Source organism: Leucoraja erinacea, chromosome 3 (assembly GCF_028641065.1).
Source record: "Leucoraja erinacea ecotype New England chromosome 3, Leri_hhj_1, whole genome shotgun sequence".
In the NCBI taxonomy this organism is placed as follows: domain Eukaryota; kingdom Metazoa; phylum Chordata; class Chondrichthyes; order Rajiformes; family Rajidae; genus Leucoraja; species Leucoraja erinaceus.
In genome coordinates, this window is record NC_073379.1 from 56801431 (window position 1) to 56818806 (window position 17376).

At 41.1% G+C, this 17376-nt stretch overlaps 1 protein-coding gene across 1 annotated transcript in view; it reads left to right on the forward strand.

Annotated features, from left to right (window-relative positions):
• Window positions 1-17376, forward strand: part of dennd4c (DENN/MADD domain containing 4C) — a 125642-nt gene that overhangs the window by 85400 nt on the left and 22866 nt on the right. Inside the window, exons 20-22 of the mRNA XM_055632759.1 lie at window positions 2513-2620; window positions 4339-4473; window positions 8452-9563. Coding sequence (XP_055488734.1) covers window positions 2513-2620; window positions 4339-4473; window positions 8452-9563 — 1355 coding nt within the window. The remainder of the gene's footprint in view (window positions 1-2512; window positions 2621-4338; window positions 4474-8451; window positions 9564-17376) is intronic.

The following is a 17376-nucleotide window of genomic DNA, read 5'->3' on the forward strand; positions in this document are numbered from 1 at the left end:
GGACTTGGTTTAAAGAAAAATTATGTTTAATGGCTTTGTGCAAATGCAAAAAAACTGCACAAACTGGCTTTGCAGTGTATTTATAGCTGGGGTCGGCAACCTTGTTCTGTATAGGGGTAGGACGCATGTCTGAGCGGATGGTGGGCCACATCTATCAAGTGTGCACATGACCCCACCCCCATCCCGCCCTGGATGGCAGGCATCAAATCACGTGTTCACAGAAGGTGCACGGCCGTGCCGGTGGCTTTGCGCAGGATGCGGTACAGCCAGAGCTCGGCTCGCAAGGGTGCCCGGCCACACTCGGGGCACTCGGCGGGCCGGATGATTACGGGACAAAAAATCCGACTGTGGGCCGGATGATTTCGGGTTTCCGGGTCGCATTCGACCCGGGGTCCGTAGGTTGCCAACCCCTGATTTATAGGAATCATTCAGAACAGATACAGGCCCTTCTGCCCACTGTGTCCATGTCCTCATCATCTAATAGATTTTGAACAGGTCATCCATTTGCTTTCTTGTCTGTATTAGGGTCAAGGAGGTGCTGGATGTCCTAAGGAGTACGAAGGTAGATAAATCTCCTGGGCCTGATGACATTTAAGAATAAGGGATAGGCCATTTAGAATGGAGATGAGGAAAAAAATTTTTACACAGAGAGTTACGAATTCTCTGGATGATTTCAAAAGAGAGCTAGATAGAGCTCTTAAAGATAGCGGAGTCAGGGGATATGGTGAGAAGGCAGGAATAGGGTACTGAATGTGGATGATCAGCCATGATCACAGTGAATGGCGATGCCGGCTCGCAGGGCCGAATGGCCTACTCGTGTACCTATTGTCCATTGTCTATTGATATATCTGAGGACACTGTGGGAAGCTAGAGACAAAATTGCAGGTACCCTGGATGGGATATAAGAATCATCATTAGACATGAGCAAGGTGTTGGAAGACTGGAGGACCAATGTTCTGCCTCTATTTCAGAAAGGCTGCAAGGAAAAGCCTAACATCTGTGGTGGGCAAGTTACTGGATAGTATACATGTTCATTTGGATAGATTGGGGCTGATTAACGATAATCAGCATGGTTTTGTACGTGAGATACTGCGTCAAATGTATTTGAGATTTTTGAAGAAGTAACCAAAACGTTTGATGAGGGCAAAGCTGTAGATATTGTCTATTTGGACTTCAGCAAGGCATTTATTAAAGTTTTGCATGGTAGGCTGATCTGGAAGCTTAGGTCGCTTGGTATCTGAGGAGAGCTAGCTGACTGGATAGCAAATTGGCTTCATGGAAGGAAGCAGAGGGTGATGATGGAAGGTTGTTTTTTGGACTGGAGCCAGTGAATAACAGTGCCTATGGGATTGGTGCTGGGCCCATTTCTTTTTGAGATTTATATCAATGATGATTTGGGCACGAATGTAGAATACATGATTAATACATTTGTATCATGGAGAGTGAAGATGGTTATCAAAAATTGCAGCAATAATTAATGGAATTTAATGCAGATGAGTGTGAGGTGTTGCATTTTGGGAAATCAAAGCAGGGCAGGGCCTTCACAGCCAATGGCAGGGCTCCAGGGAATGTTGTAGATGAGAGGGATGTAGAAGTGCAGGCATACAGTTCCCTGAACATGATGTCACAGGTAGATAGAGTGATCAAAAAGGCTTTCAGTATATTGGCTTTTATCAATCGGGATTGAGTATGGACGTTGAGATGTTATGTTACAGTTGTACAAGACGTTGGTGAGGCCTCATTTGTTGTATTGTATTGAGTTGTGGTCACCCTGCTATTGGAAAGATGTAATTAAACTGGAAAACAGTGCAGATAAGATTTACGAGGTTGTTGCCAGGACTTGAGGTCCTGAGCTATCAGGAGATACTGGGGAAGCTAAGCCTTTAGTCCTTGGAGAGCAGGAGACTAAGGGATGATCTTATAAAGTTTATAAATTCATGCGGGGAATAGATAGGGTGAATGCCGCACATCTTTTACACTGGTTAGGTAACTCAAGAACCAGAGGACATCGGTTTAAGGTGAGAGCGAAAAGATTTAATAGGAACCTTGGGGGCAACATGTTCACACAGGGAATGGTGGGCATATGGAATGAGCTGCAAGAGCAGATAGTTGAGGCAGGTACTATAACATTTAAAAAGACATTTGGACAGGTACATGGATGGGAAAGGTTGAGAGGGATATGGGCCAAACACGGGCAGGTAGGATTAGTATAGGTGGGACATCTTGGTTGGCATGGGCAAGTTGAGCCGAAGGGCTTGTTTCCCTGCTATATAACTTGAAGTGCAGCCTAACCAGTGTTTTATAATATGTTAATGTTTTATATTAAACAACTCCAATAAGCTAATGTTAAAATGCAATTATCTTAGGAGTGTCACAAGGGTAAACTCATGTATATACCTGGTCTATAATATATTCAATTTCTAGTGCGTTGATGGAATGTTTTATTTTGGTACTGGGATGGCTCACATATTAGGAGGCATTTGTGTTCAAATTATGTGTCACTGCTTTACAGGTGCTCAATCAGACCAAGGTTATGGATCCAAAGATGAACTTCGGCGTGATGGCATTGAACTCCATGAAGATACACTAGTAGAAATTGGTACAATAGCAGAGCAACAAGGTGAATATGATGGGAATGACCTTGAAATTTAAAAGTGTTTTATTTTACTCCTGATTAATACATTAATACTGTTTTGCACATTGCCATGCTGCGATAAGCTGGAATCGCATGCTAAGTATTTGCCTTTTGTAAGGTAAAAACATACAGAGAGGTGACAAGTGATTCCTGCAGTAGCTCATGTTAAATTTGAGCAAAGTCCCATCACTAAAAGATATTACAAAGATTCTTTAAACCATAATGCATGAGTGTTTGTTGTGACTAATTCTTAGATGTACAGTTTATATCTGAAAATGATGGTCAAGTTTGTACAGACCTGAGTATCCTGATTTTGTTCATGTTAGAATATTGCAAAAAACATATACATTTCAAAGAGATATTGGGATTTTGAGTGTGACCACCAGGGGCGCCGGGGAGATGGCAGCCCTGCCGGCAGTGTTTGTTTTTTCATCTTTTTGTTATTTTTAGCGTTTGTTAAAAGTTTGTTTTAATGTACTTTGGTTTGTTTTATGTGGGGGGAGGGGATTGGGGGAAACTTTTTTTCAAGTTTCTACCTTGCCGGAGATGTGATCAATTTTCGGATCACATTCTCCGGGCTCTGCGGCCTACCATCGCTGGAGCTGGAGACCTCCTCAGACTGTCGTGAGCCCCACCGCGTGGCGTGGACTTAACATCGGAGCGGATCCCTTGCCTGGGATCACTCCCACCGCGGCCTGCGGACTTTACCATCAAGAGCTCGCAGTCCCTGGGAGAGACTAGTCTGGAAGCTCCAACGCCGCAGAGGGTTCGACCAGCCCCGACGCAAGGTTGGATCGCTCGGCGCGGGAGAGCTGACAACCCCCCGATGCAGGAGCTGAACGCCTCGACGCGCAAGGACCGAACGCTGCCGGCTACGTGAGTCAAGACCGTCCCGTCAACGGAGGGCTCGAGGCCCCCCGACCGAGAAAGAACAAAAAGAAGGACTTGAACTTTATTTCGCCTTCCATCACAGTGAGGAATGTGTAGGAGTCACTGTGGTGGATGTTTATGTTAAAATGTGTTTTTGAGTGTTGTTTTTAATTGTATGACTGACCTGGCAAGTGAAATTCCTCGTATGTTGCAAAACATACTTGGCGAATAAAATCTGATTCTGAGACAATTATTTTTGCTGTTGAAGGGGTTTCCAGGATATGCAGAATCTACCTGGAAGTTCATCATCCTGTTAGATGTCCTTCCATGGTTTGGAAAACAAGTTACAGTAAAAATAAAAACACTCAGCAGCTCAGGAAACATCCATGGAAAGAGAAACTGGCTTTTCATATTAAGTAGAACACTCTTCATCAAAATTGTGAAAAAGAGAACTAAAGAGACACAGGAACTGCAGATGCTGGAATCTTGAGCAAAATAAAAGTTCTAGAATAACTCTAGTGGTCAGACAGCATCTGCAAAGGAAATGGATAGGAAACGTTTCTGCTTGGGACCCTTCGGAGAAAACAAGTTGCGAAGGAGGAGGGGCGAAAAGAATAAAGGGAATATCTGCAATGAGTGAGGTCGGGGTTAATGTTGACTAAGTTGTAAAGTGGAAGGGTTAATGTTAGAAAAGACGTGAAAAGCTTTGGATGTTTTTTAGATTTTTCTTCACCATTCATTATCACTTTTCTATGCAAATGTGATTATTGAGCTTTAAATCTCGTGAATCTGAAACAAATACCACATTAATTTTCTTTACACCTTATTGATAGAAAGCACAGATGGCATTGGCGAGGCATCAGCAATAAGTAAAGAAATCAAGAATCTCAACTCCCCAGAAAGACTACACTCAAGTAGCAGCATTGTGAAGCTGCAATGTCCTCATGTTGGCAACAATGGAAACAGCGGTAAGTAATTTTTATTTCATCAGTAGTTTGTAATTTATTGAATTGCATTCTGCTTTATTATCACATACGTTTTAAAATTATATCTTGTATTTTGGAATGAATGACACGGGTGAACAACAAAGAGGAGGCTGTCTGAACCTTGTTGCCTTCCGTCACAGTGGGAAACGCTGATTCCGCTGTGCGGGATAAATTCTATCGTGTGTTGTGTTCTTTTTTCATTCGTATGGATGTATGGTAACTCAAATTTCACTGTACCAATAGGTGCATGTGACAATAAATGTGAACTTGAAGTTGAATTCTATTCAGTGTATTTGTTTTGAAGATTTCTATCTGCTTTTAGAATATGGGTGATAAAATAAAAATGAGATAGATTCATAGAACAGTGCAGCACAGGAGCAGGCCCTTTGGCCCAGTGTCTGTGCTGAACATGATGCCATTAAACTAATCTCCTCTGCATGAACATGATCCACAACCCCACCCATTCCTTCTCTATCCACGTGCTTAACTAAAAACGTCTTAAATGTTGCTAACTTATCTGCCTCTGCCACCACTCCCAGCATTCAATCTTCAATAGTGCAAGACTTCACACTCAAACGGATTAAATTTCATCTGCCATTCTCTGCCTATTTCGGTAGCTAATCTACATCCCATTGCATCCTTTGACATCCTTTCTCACATGAATGGTTTTGAGGGATATGGGACAGGCAAAGACAAATGGGACTAGTTCTGTTTCACACGCGAGTCGGCATGGATGAGTTGAGCTGTTTCCATACTGTCTAGATCGATGACTCTATGGCTCGACAATAGTTTGCGCATTGAAAACGGCCAGCATGCCTCGGGAAAATCTTCAAGAAAATTAATCTTTGCTAAATCCGTGACAATTCAATGATTCCTGTAAATAAAACAAAACAAAATCACTGATTTGAACCCAATCTAATCATAAAAACATCACCATACAGCACGGAAACATGCCCTTCGGCCCCACTCGTCCCTTGTGTGAAAAAGTTACCCCATGGTTCCTATTAAATGTTTAGTGTTTTATTGTCATGTGTCCCAATTAGAACAATGACATTCTTACTTGCAGCAGCACAACTAAATATATAAACTCTGTAAACAATATAATAAACAAAAAGAAAGTTCAGCAAACTTAGTTACCATGCCTTGTACATTCTCATCTAAATTGTTGATATAAAAAACAAACAGTAATGGGCCCAGCACTGACCCATGAGGTATGGCACTAGTCACAGTCCTCCAGTCTGAAAAACACCATCCTCTGCTTACTTCCATGAAGCCAATTCTCTATCTATTCGGTCGGCTGTCCCTGGATCCCATGAGATCTAACCTTCCAGGGCAGCAATTATGTGGAACCTTTATTACAGGCCTTGCTGAAGTCCAGACAGACAACATGTACGGCCTTGCCCTTGTCAACATTCTTTGTGTCTTGTGCTTAAAAAATATATATATAATGCATAGTTATGTTTATAGTTAACCAGTTTCTTTCAGGTAAACTGAGAAGGCATAAATGTTTTCTCTTTACAATATGTAACACAGGAAGGACTGGGGCCTCAATTTATGGTTGTACAAATAGTTTGGATGGAGGCAACAGAATATGGCTGCTCTGTTTACTGATGCAACAAAAATAGACACAAACGAAAGTTGTAAAAAGTTTGTAAGGTGCTACAGTAGGATATAGATAGGTTAAGCGAGTAGGCAAACATTTTGCTAGTGAAGGATAGATAGAACGTGTGCTCAAAGAAATTGTGTAAAAAGGTGGCTGAGATTCCTGGTGCATTGGGACCATTTCTGGGGAAGGTGGGATCTGTATGAGCTGGATGGGTCTCATGCAGATATGACCCGAATCTGGTATCATCCTGTGGACATTTGCTGGTGCTGTTTGGGTGGGGTTAAAACTGGGAGGGAGATTAGACCTGAGCAGACCTTTAGAGGAGAGGGAAACAAAAATGGAACGGAAAAAGAGAAAGGCTGGGAAAAGAAGGCCAAAAAACAAATCATGCCACAATGTACCTAAAAGATGTGGCTTTGGAGATTGGAATACAAAAGTATTGTATTGCTGCACAACGAATGAGTGAGACCATATCTCGACAATTGTGTAGTTTTAGTGCCCTTATTTAAGGAAGGATGCATGAATATTGGTCGCATCTCAGAAAAAGTTTACCTGCATGATTCTGCAAACTGAAAGGTTGTTTTAGGAGAGAAGGTTGAACAGGTTGAGCTTGTACTCAATGAAGGTTAGAAAAGTGCAAGGCGGACTTGTTAAAGCACAAGGTTCTTTAAGAGGCAAAATGCTGGGAGGATATTACCATACATACGACAGACCCGGAACAAATTACATACTGCCATTTAACACTGAGATAAGGAAAAGTTTCTCCTCACGGAGTTGGTTCCTTGGGTTCCTTGTTTGAGAAAGCTATGGAGGTTGAATCCTTAAAATATATTCAAGGCTGAGATAAATATATGGATTTTTGATTGGTGAGGGAATCAGGGGTTGTGGAGGATAAGGGCGGGAAAGTGGACATGAGGACTATGGAATCAGTCATAATTGTGTTGAAAGGCAAAGCAGGCTCAAGGGGACGAATGACTATCCCTATTTATAGTTCCTAAAATACAAAAAGAAAAGTGTACATTTCCATTTGGCATGAAAAATGATAAGCATTGTGAGATAATGCAGGATTGGGTGTCCTAGTATAGGATTTACAAAAGGCAAATAAGTAAGTAATTGTGAAAAAAAACATGTTTATTGCTGAAGGAATTGAATACAAAATTTGGGAAACCATGGGAAGCGTCTTGACCCGAAATGTCACCTATCCATGTTCTCCAAGGATGCTACCCGACCCACTGAGTTACTCCACCACGTTATGTCCTTGTATGTGTCAACCAGCAGTTCTTTGTTTAGACTACGTACAATGATAATACCTTTCTCAGGTATAACGGACAACCGGAAATAATGGAGACCATTCTCCTTCTTCCCCCCCCCCACACGTCTGTTATAACGAGGATTTACTGTATTAGACAGGAACCTGCTAAATTAGAGCAAGTTGTTTATGGACGAAGGAATCTCCAAAAAGTGGGATACTTATAAAGGTGTGATGACAAGAGTTCAGTGTGTGCTTGTACCCGTTAGAGTGAACGGCAAGATGGGTGGGAGAAAGGAAGGTTGGATGATGAGAGAAATTTAAGTCCTGATCAGGAAAAGGGAGGAGGGATGGGACAAGTGGGATCAAATGTAATTTCTACATGGGAAACTATACTTCAGCTACATGGGCATTCTTGAGACCATATGGAGCACCATGTAACAGTATTAGCTCCCTACTTTAAGAAAGGATGTAAATTAATTTAAAGTAGTTCAGAGAAGGTTTAATGGACTAAAATTTGGAATGTGGGTTGTCTTATGAAATATTGGATGATTTGGTTTTCTATTCACTTTGATAAGCATATAAGTAAACATACAAACTTAAAGGTGTGGATATGAAGAAAATGTTTCCTTGTTGGGGAATCTAGAACTATGGGCTGCTCGTTTTAAATTAGGGATTGCTCACTTAAGGGTGGTGGGTATATGGAATGAGCTGCCAGATGAGGTAGTTGAAGCAGGTATTATAACAGCATTTTAAAGACATTCAGAAAACACGTAAATAGGAAAGGTTTGGAGGGATATGGACCAAAATGGGCTGGTGGGACTAGAGTAGGTAGGGCATCGTGATTGGATGGGCAGGGGCCTGGTGCCATGCTGCATGACTCTATGACAGATGAGACAGAATTTTAATCCCCTTGGCTGACATTAGTTTGCATAATAGTCAATAGTAATTGAAATCTGTCCTAGCCATTCAGGATTTGAGAATTCTTGGTTAGATTGAAGATTTTCCGCAAAATCCACACTCATTTAAAAAAAAAAAGCTGATAGAAAGTAACAGTAAATCATGCACTTGTCAAAATTAATTCTTTATTTTCTGTTTAACGTAGGTAATGTGGAAAATTTGCTAATTGTAAAAAATGATCATTGTCAAGATGGTGTTGGTGACACCAGTACTCGAATGCACCGGAAAAACAGTGAAAAAAGTCAGCAACGACAAAAACATTGGGCAGAAAGGAGCTGCAGCTTCAGTTCTGATACGCGGTCTAATATGTTACTTAAAACGGCAAGCCTTGACACTGATCCTAATGGAATAGCAGAGATGATGGGTGCCGATGCCAAGATCCTAGCTGCTGCTATGTGCAGTGCAAAAGAAGCAGATTCAGTCATTAAGACTCATCCAATCTTGGATCACTCAACAAACCAAACAGGAAAGTGTCAAGATGAATGCACAATTACCTTTGATAAATTCATGGGTATTTCGGAAGGTATGGACTTAAGAAAAATGAAAACATCAGATAAACACACTATTGACCTAGACATTGAGCCAAATGCTTTTCTTCCGATTGATGAAGAGCATGAAGTTGAAGATTCTGTGCACAAAGGAACAACTGTGTGTCCTCCAGTTAAACCTGTGGAAAGAGAAGATGTTAAGATAGGTTTTGACCCATTGTCATTGATGGCCTTGGAGACTGAGAAGAAAATCCCTTCTAGTGGTGAAAAGAATGTGCCTACTGTTGTGTCTCGAAAACTTGCGGATGAGATTGAAATGTATATGAATCTTAAGAGCCCTCTTGGGGGAAAATCAGCCAGTATGGAACTGCACAAGGCAGAGAATGAAGAGAAGTCATCGGACTGCAGTGACGACATACACTGTCATGCACCAGAAAGAAGGTCAAGTCTTCCATCTAGTCCTGTTCCGCCGGAAGATGTACAATCAATGTCTGTAACAGTGTCCAGATCAAAAACATTTGCTGGACAACCTAAAGTGCCTAAGGCCATTTCACAGAAGATGCGTTCAGCTTCATTAACTGCCTTAGTGAGGAACAGTCAGCATGGCTCCTTAGGATCCATGGTCACTACAATTTCTGGATTTAAGCTTGACAATCTTCTCTCAGGACCCAAGATAGATGTACTTAAATCTGGTATGAAACAAGCAGCAAATGTTGCCAGCAAGATGTGGGGAGCTGTGGCATCAGCATACTCCTATTCTGATGATGAGGTTTGGCACTTAACTTTACTTTTGTATTGTACATTTGTTTTGGGGGGGTAGCGTTTAGTTTAGTTTAGAGATGCAGTGTGGAAGCAGGCCGTTCGGCCCACGGAGTCCACACCAACCAGTGACCCCCGCACATTAACACTACACTACACACACTTTGGGACAGTTTATAATTTTACCAACCCAATTAACCTGCAACCTTGTACATCTTTGGAGTGTGGGAGGAAGCTTGGAGATCCCTGGAGAAAACCTACGGAGCTCACGGGGAGAAGGTACAAACTCAGTACAGACAAGTACCTGTAGACAGGATCGAACCCGGGTCTCTGGCGCCGTAAGGAAGCAAGCCTACTGCTGCACCACAATGCTGCCTCATAGGATGGGAAATTTATTATTCCTTTTAACAGCAAGTTTCAACGTTGACCAGACATGTGTATATGTAAGATAACAGCAATTTGTGTAATTAATTAGTACCTGAAGGGCTGAACATTATGCAGAATGAAGGATATAGTCAAGTATGTAGTGTAAAGCTATTTTTACTGCTGTTATAACTATCATGCAAATATTGCATGAAAAATAAAATTCTATAAAAGTAATGCTGTACATAGTCACAGACCCATAGAGCTATGCAGCACAGAAACAGACCCATTGGCCAACTCATCCATGCCGATCAAATGGCCTAACCAAGTTCTGGTCCAGATTCCTCCAAATCTTTCATATCCATATAACTGTCTAAGTAGCATTTTAAATATCTCAAATGAATCTGCCTTTACCACTTCCTCTGGCAGCTCATTCCATGTGCACACCTACTCTAGTTTAGTTGAGTTTAGTTTATTGTCACGTGTACCGAGGTACAGTGAAAAACTTTTGTTGCATGCTAATCAGGCAGCAGAAAGACAATACATGATTACAATCGAGCCATCCATAATGCATGATAAAATGAATAATATTAAGTGCAAAATAAAGTCTAGTAAAGTCTGATTAAAGTTAGTCCGGGTCTTCAATGAGGTAAAGAGTAGCTCAGGACTGCTCACTAATTATTGGTAGGATGGTTCATTTGCTTGATAACTGCTGGGAAGAAACTATTATTTTAATTTTATTTTTTTAATTTATTCCAAACAAGTAAAGACATTAAAGACATTAATAGTAACAAAATCGAAATTATCAAACAATTAGACATTACAATCAATATTTACAAGCAATGAAAAGAACAAAAAGCAAATTTCCAATGTCCAACTCTGTGTCTGTACAAGCTCGAAAAGGAGTGAGAAGAAGAATAACTTATTAAATCTCACCCCTTTTCCCCAACACTTCTACCATATTTAAAAATCAATTAATTAATAATAATAATACTACCCCAGGCAATTTCCCATAATACCTACAGACATATATATACATACAACTATTATACACATACAAACTTCATATATGAAGTAACCAAACATAAGTAAACAATTGTAAAGCAATAGACAAACATTAACCCCCACTTGTCAACCATCCCCTCCATCCCGGTACCCCTTGAAAATTATTTTTTTATATATCATTTTAAAATGATTCATGTTTGTACATTGCTTTAATTCCTCGTTCAATTTGTTCCACACTCCTACTCCACAAACCGAAATACAAAAGGTTTTTCTAGTCGTACGGACTCTTTGTTTCTTAAAATTAAATATTCCTCTTAAATTGTAACCCCCCACACGCTCGTTAAATAATTTTTGAATGTTTCCAGGTAAATTTTTATTTTTGGCCCTAGACATTATCTGAGCTGTTTTGAATGTAACCAAATCTTCTAATTTTAATAATTTTGACTCTAAAAATAATGGATTCGTATGACCCAGATACTTGGCATTATGTATAATATGAATTGCTCTTTTTTGCATCATGGTTAATGAGTGTATCGAATTTTTATAGTTATTGCCCCAGACTTCTGCACAATAATTTAAGTAGGGTAGGATTAATGAACAATAAAGAATGCGGAGCGATTTATAATCCAGAGCCTGCTTGGCTTTGTATAATACAGAGATACTTTTGGACAATTTTAATTTTACATGTTTAATATGTGATTTCCAACTTATTTTATCGTCAATTATAACCCCAAGAAATTTATTTTCATGCACTCGTTCAACTTCCACCCCATTTATCTTTATACTTACTAGTTTATTTATTCTATCCCTGAATCTTCACACTTCTATTCCTCTTGCCTGATGGGAGAGCAATGAGACTTGTCCCTGTTTATGCTGGTGGCCTTGCTGAGGCAGTATGAGCTGTAAATTGAGTCAATGGAAAGGAGTTTGGTTCTCTGTGGATAAACTTGCCCTCCTGGCTTCCTTTTTAAATTCTCTCCCACATTAAACCTGTGCTTTCTTCTTTTAGACTCCCCATGCTGGGAGAAATATGTTTTTTTCTTATCTATGCCTTTCCTGCTTATTAAAACCTCCAGCACCTCTTCTATAATCTGGTCTCGCTTTAAGACATCACTATTTCCTAGCCCGAGTTCCCTAATGTCCATGAATTTCTCCACAGTAAATACGGATGAGAAATTTAACATCTTGCTTATCTCCTTTGAATCCATACATAGTTTTCATTGATCCCCAGGGGCCCCTGTTCTCTCCCTAGTTCTTCTTCTTGCGTATGGCGTACACAGCTTAAAGTTGTAGGACAACTTGTTTTATTTGATTGTGTACGCCTGGTTGATTGCATTCGTCGAAACAGGTGGAAGGTTGCAATCTCCCACCCCTAGTTACAAGTCTGCCTTATTATACTTGTAGAATCTCTTTGAATTCTCATTTATCTTATTGGCCAAAACTATCTTACTTCATTTGTCTCTAATATATTTTACCTAAATTCCACATAAGACGATTATAGCATCACTTTGTTTTTCACGTCAGCTGTGACTTGGTTGGCTGCTTTCTAACCTATGAGTCAGAAGATTGGGCTCTCTGATATTCCAATGCAATGTGTGTGGCATCTCCACTGGCGGATTCCCAATTTTGGAAGAGATGTTAAACTCTTCAACTTTATTAATCATTTTGCACAAATTGAAGAATATAGTTTTCCCATGTGTCTTCACCAGTATTTATCCCTGTCAAATTCACTAAAAGATTGTCTGGTTGTTACCACATTACTATTCACGAGAGGTGTCTTGCTTCTTGTGTGATGACAGTTTCTATGCTATGAAGTTTCTTTATTGTTGTGTATTTTGAAAGGGATGTGAGAGGTAATTGCATGTCCTTCTTTTGCGATCTTCAGAACTATAAAATATTAGCTTTTATTATAGTAGCAATGTTACAAAATTTTGAGATTTAAAAAATCAAGTCTGCAATTTATCCCATTAGATAAAAGCATAAACAATGTTTAATTTGACACCTAATTCACTTTCATATCTCAAGTAATAAAAAAGTTATGGCCATTTTCATACTCGGAAATTAGCATCTTGTTCCCTATTGATTTTCTATGGACATAACAAAAAAGCTGTGATCGTGGACAGTCAAAAGCCCATAACCTTCTTAAAAATTAAGAGAACTGAATGAAATTTCAGTTATCATAGATTGAAGCATTCTGAAACAAATATAAAATAATCTTACTTGGATGACCTGAAATTAAAGCATATAATTAGTTAGTTACCCAATTGTAGCTAATTTCAAACTTCAATTCCTAGATCTAAACATCTATCCATTTCTTAATAAATGATTAACATTTTTAAATAGCCCAAGTGTCCAAATAATATTCACAAATAATTCACAATAAAACATGATTTTTAAATCTCATTTACATCAATGTATAGGCCAAATGGAAGGAATTTAGTGTTCATTTGCTGTAAATTAAAGTCAATTTAAATCGGCTTTCTAGTGGGTTCCTGTGAACGCGCTGGTTTAGAACGTTCACATTGCGCTGGATTTGTGCCCTCAAGTGCCCAGAAAAATACTGCGGGATATAAAGAGCCCAAAATGAACTACTCGCTATAGAAAACTTTATATACAGGGTTATATACAAGCCTCATTTAATGTAAAAATAAGGTACATACCTTTAATTGTTTGCTTTATAAAACCCTGGGGCTGCGAGAGGTTGCGGAGTGAGAGAGTGATTTTTAAACTACTATAAATATTATACAAGGCCATAAAAACTAATAATACCTTTTGCGACGGGGTCTTTCAGCGATTTTCCGTTAATGATTTACTAGGCTGAACATTTTCGATTGGAACAGCCTAGTAAAAATCGTGTTTTAAACCCGCCCCCTCTAAACAGCGCCAAAATCGCACACACGGGGCTGGGACAGATGCTCAGCCACGATTCAGGTAGGTTTTGTAACATACCTAATTATAGTGCCCATTGTTGCTCTGTTGTTCAATGAGACAGCAGTTGAGCTTCTCCATCTGCAAAGTGGATAGCTGCTTAATGCGTGATTAGTGGGAAGTGGAGCGAATGTTTGTTCTAATTTAGTAATTACCTCAGATTAGTTATAATTTGGCAGATAAGTCTTTATCAAGGACTTGCACATACTTCCTGTGGTTCAGCTTTGCCGTATCATAGGGCACGTAACGTTTTGGCTGGAAAACTGTAATTACTATGTATTATGGCAATTGTATCAACGTGATGAATGGTGGCTGATGCCGAAAGTGGGGGTTCTAATCAGTTTTTTCTGTGGTAACATTTCGAGAGAGTATCTGAAAAATGTTTGTACAATTGTTTTGGAACCCTGTTGAAGACTGAACAGTTCGGGAATGTCAAGAAATTCTAACTGACCCAGCTAAAATTTCTATATTTTCGTCATGACATTTTCAGTTTTTAATTACTGAATAGGCAATTGTGGGGACACTTTCTCAGCACCTGGTGTTAATGCATGGTGACTTGCTCACAGTTACAGCACAAATGTTTTAATGCAAGCAGCAATATTATAGATATTGAAAGACTGCACAGATGTCATTTATTTCAACAATCCTCCTGTTGATATTTTAGTAATAGGTGAATTGTTGTTAAACTTCCATGTCCTGTTCAAGATGTCCCCTTAAACCCCTGTCCCATGGTACGAGTTCATTCCAAGAGTTCTCCCGAGTTTGCCCTGATTCGAACTTGGAGATTTACGGTAATGGCCACTCGTCGATACTCGGGACTCTCGTGGACATTTTTCATCATGTTGAAAAATCTTCACGAGTCTTCCCGTGTGTACCTTTAGCGAGTCTTCCCGAGTACCTGCCTTAGCGCTAAGAGAAGTCCCCGAGCTCCGATGTACCCGCTACGTTCATTCTCCGTGCTTACCACGTGTTTGATTTTTTTTAAACTCGGGAGAGCTCTTGGAATGAACTCGCAATGTGGGACAGGGCTATTAGCAGCGAATTAAATAATCTTTGAAAGATAGTCATATAACATTGGAAATGGTGCAGCCAAATTATGCATCCCAAGCTCTTAAACAATACTCATCATGACTAAAGCTTTTTTTGAATGCTTTTTTGGTGATCAGTTGATGATCTTGGAAAAGGATAGACGCACAGAGCTAGAAGCAAATCATTTAAGTTGGGAGGGGAGGGGGGGGTTGAGGGAGGGAACGAAGGAGGAAAGTTTTACAGTGTGAAAAGCCATTAATGAATATATAGGATACAAATGAGAACTGTGATGTACATGCGATTTTTTTTTAGAAAACGTACATAGAAAAGAATTGGAAACATGTAGGATAGTGTACAACATGGGATATTGGGTGAGCTGAAAATTAGCAGCAATAGACATTTGGCCCCTATGCCATTTATTGTCATTCAAAAAGACAAGGTTCGAACAAAATTTTGTTCCTGCAGTCATAACGTTCCTAACATCAAAAAAAAACCAAGACACACAATTAACACAATTTACACAAACATCCATCACAGTAAATCTCCAAACACCTCCTCACTGTGATGGAAGGCAAAAGTCTTATCTCTTCCCTGTTCTTTGTTCTTCTCCCCGCGGTCCAGTAGTCCAACTGCTGCGTTGAGGCGACCAGGGCTCCCGATGTTAAAGCCCCCGGCAAGCGATGGTAAGTCCCGCGGCCGTTTAGGCTGTGCCGGGTCGTTTTAAACCCCGCAATTCGGGCGGGAGAAGTTGCCATTGCGGGAGCTACGAAAATCGGTCTCCCACCAGGGACCCGCGAGCTCCCGATGTTACCGTCTACAGGGCCTGCGGCCGGAGCCTCCGAGCTCCGAAGTCGGGTCGCAGCTGCGCACCACCACAGGTCTCCGCGCTCCAAAGTTGTCCGGCACCACGATGGCGAGTCCGCAGGCTCCACAACTGGAGCCCTCAGGTTGGTTCCGGTTGGAGGCCGCCGGCTCCACGATGTTAGGCCCAACGACAGCGGTGACCCGACAGGGAAAAGGTCGAGTCCCCCGTAAAGGGAAGAGATTTAAAGGTTCCCCCTCTGCCCACCCAGCTAAAAAATAAACCCAAAAACATACATCTAATGGGACAAAAAAAAAGAAAAAGACAGACGGACTGCAGTCGAGCCGCAGCCACAAGGCGCCGCCACATCGAAGTAATGGATCTGAATGAATATGCGACCGGCTTCATAAGAAAACTATCGTGAACCGAGGTACAGTGAAAAGCTTTTGTTGTGTGATAACCAGTCAGCAGAAAGACTATACATGATTACCATCAAACCATCTGCATGTTTAGATACATTATCAAGGGAATAACATTTAGTGCAAGATAAAGCCAAATTAAAGGTAATCTGTGTGTCCTATTGATTAGTAGGACTGGATGTTACAATCCCTAAGGTTTTTCACTACAATTGACATTCGGTATTCATGGGGATGACCACTAGGTGATTTTGCTACCAATCGGACACGTCTTCAGTTGTGGACCTCAATGTCACTGGTTGTTTCGGCCTTTTATCACAAGACGCCCTCAGTCGAGACAGGCCCACCGTAGGGTGATCAGACCTGGGTGTGCGTCTTATGGTTAGCCTCTAGATGGTCACATGGCAGCCCAGACAGCATCTTTTCTCTTCAGCCACAGCCAGTGACTGCTCCATTTGGCTTTTTTCCTTCCATCTTCCTCTCTACCGCTGACTGTGGCTGGTTGGGCTCTGGACTCGTGTCCGTTGATGGGACAGTATTTGGTTGAGCTTTGCCTGGGGTGCTGATACCTTGTGGACTGTGGTGGTTAACCTGCCACTGGGCTTCACTCGACTGATTTGGCCTACCTCTTAGAAAGTAATGGTCAATGCGAGGCCCCTCACCATGTTCTCTCGGGCACTTTTTCCTGCCCTGGTGGATCTTGAGACCCTTCTCTGATGTTATCTTTTCCCAGCCACAGATGCAGCTTCATAGCTAATGTCCTGCCGGTGCTGCTGCTCTGTCAATTGCTGTGCTAGTTGTCATATTCATAGTCGATTCCTTTCGTAGCAATATAGGGGTGGATCCGAATCACTGATAAGCGATGGGTCCTGCTGACATGAGGAGCTAGCCCATGCCAGCCCCGGTGGGGTCTATTCCCTCCGGTCAGCAGTCTCTCCAGGCCGTCACTAGGTCTTTCCCTGGTTGTCAGCTGCCCTTTCGCAGCGGTCACACGTAGTAGCTCAGGACTGTTCTCTAGTTGTCGAGTGGGGGAGTGTGTTTCCACAAAAAACATTCAATTGTTTACCAACCTAAAGCCTTGGATGAACCAGGAGATCCCCATTCTGTTCAGGACCATATCTCGGGCATTCAAGTTGGCATTGGGCAGCTATGCAAGAAGTCCAGGCATGACCTAATAAGACCATCAAAACGGCAAAAAAAAGACTTTTGCACCAAAGTGGAGGATGTGGCGGATGTTTGGCAGCCATGGCAGGGCTTGCATGCCATCACTTCCTGCAAGG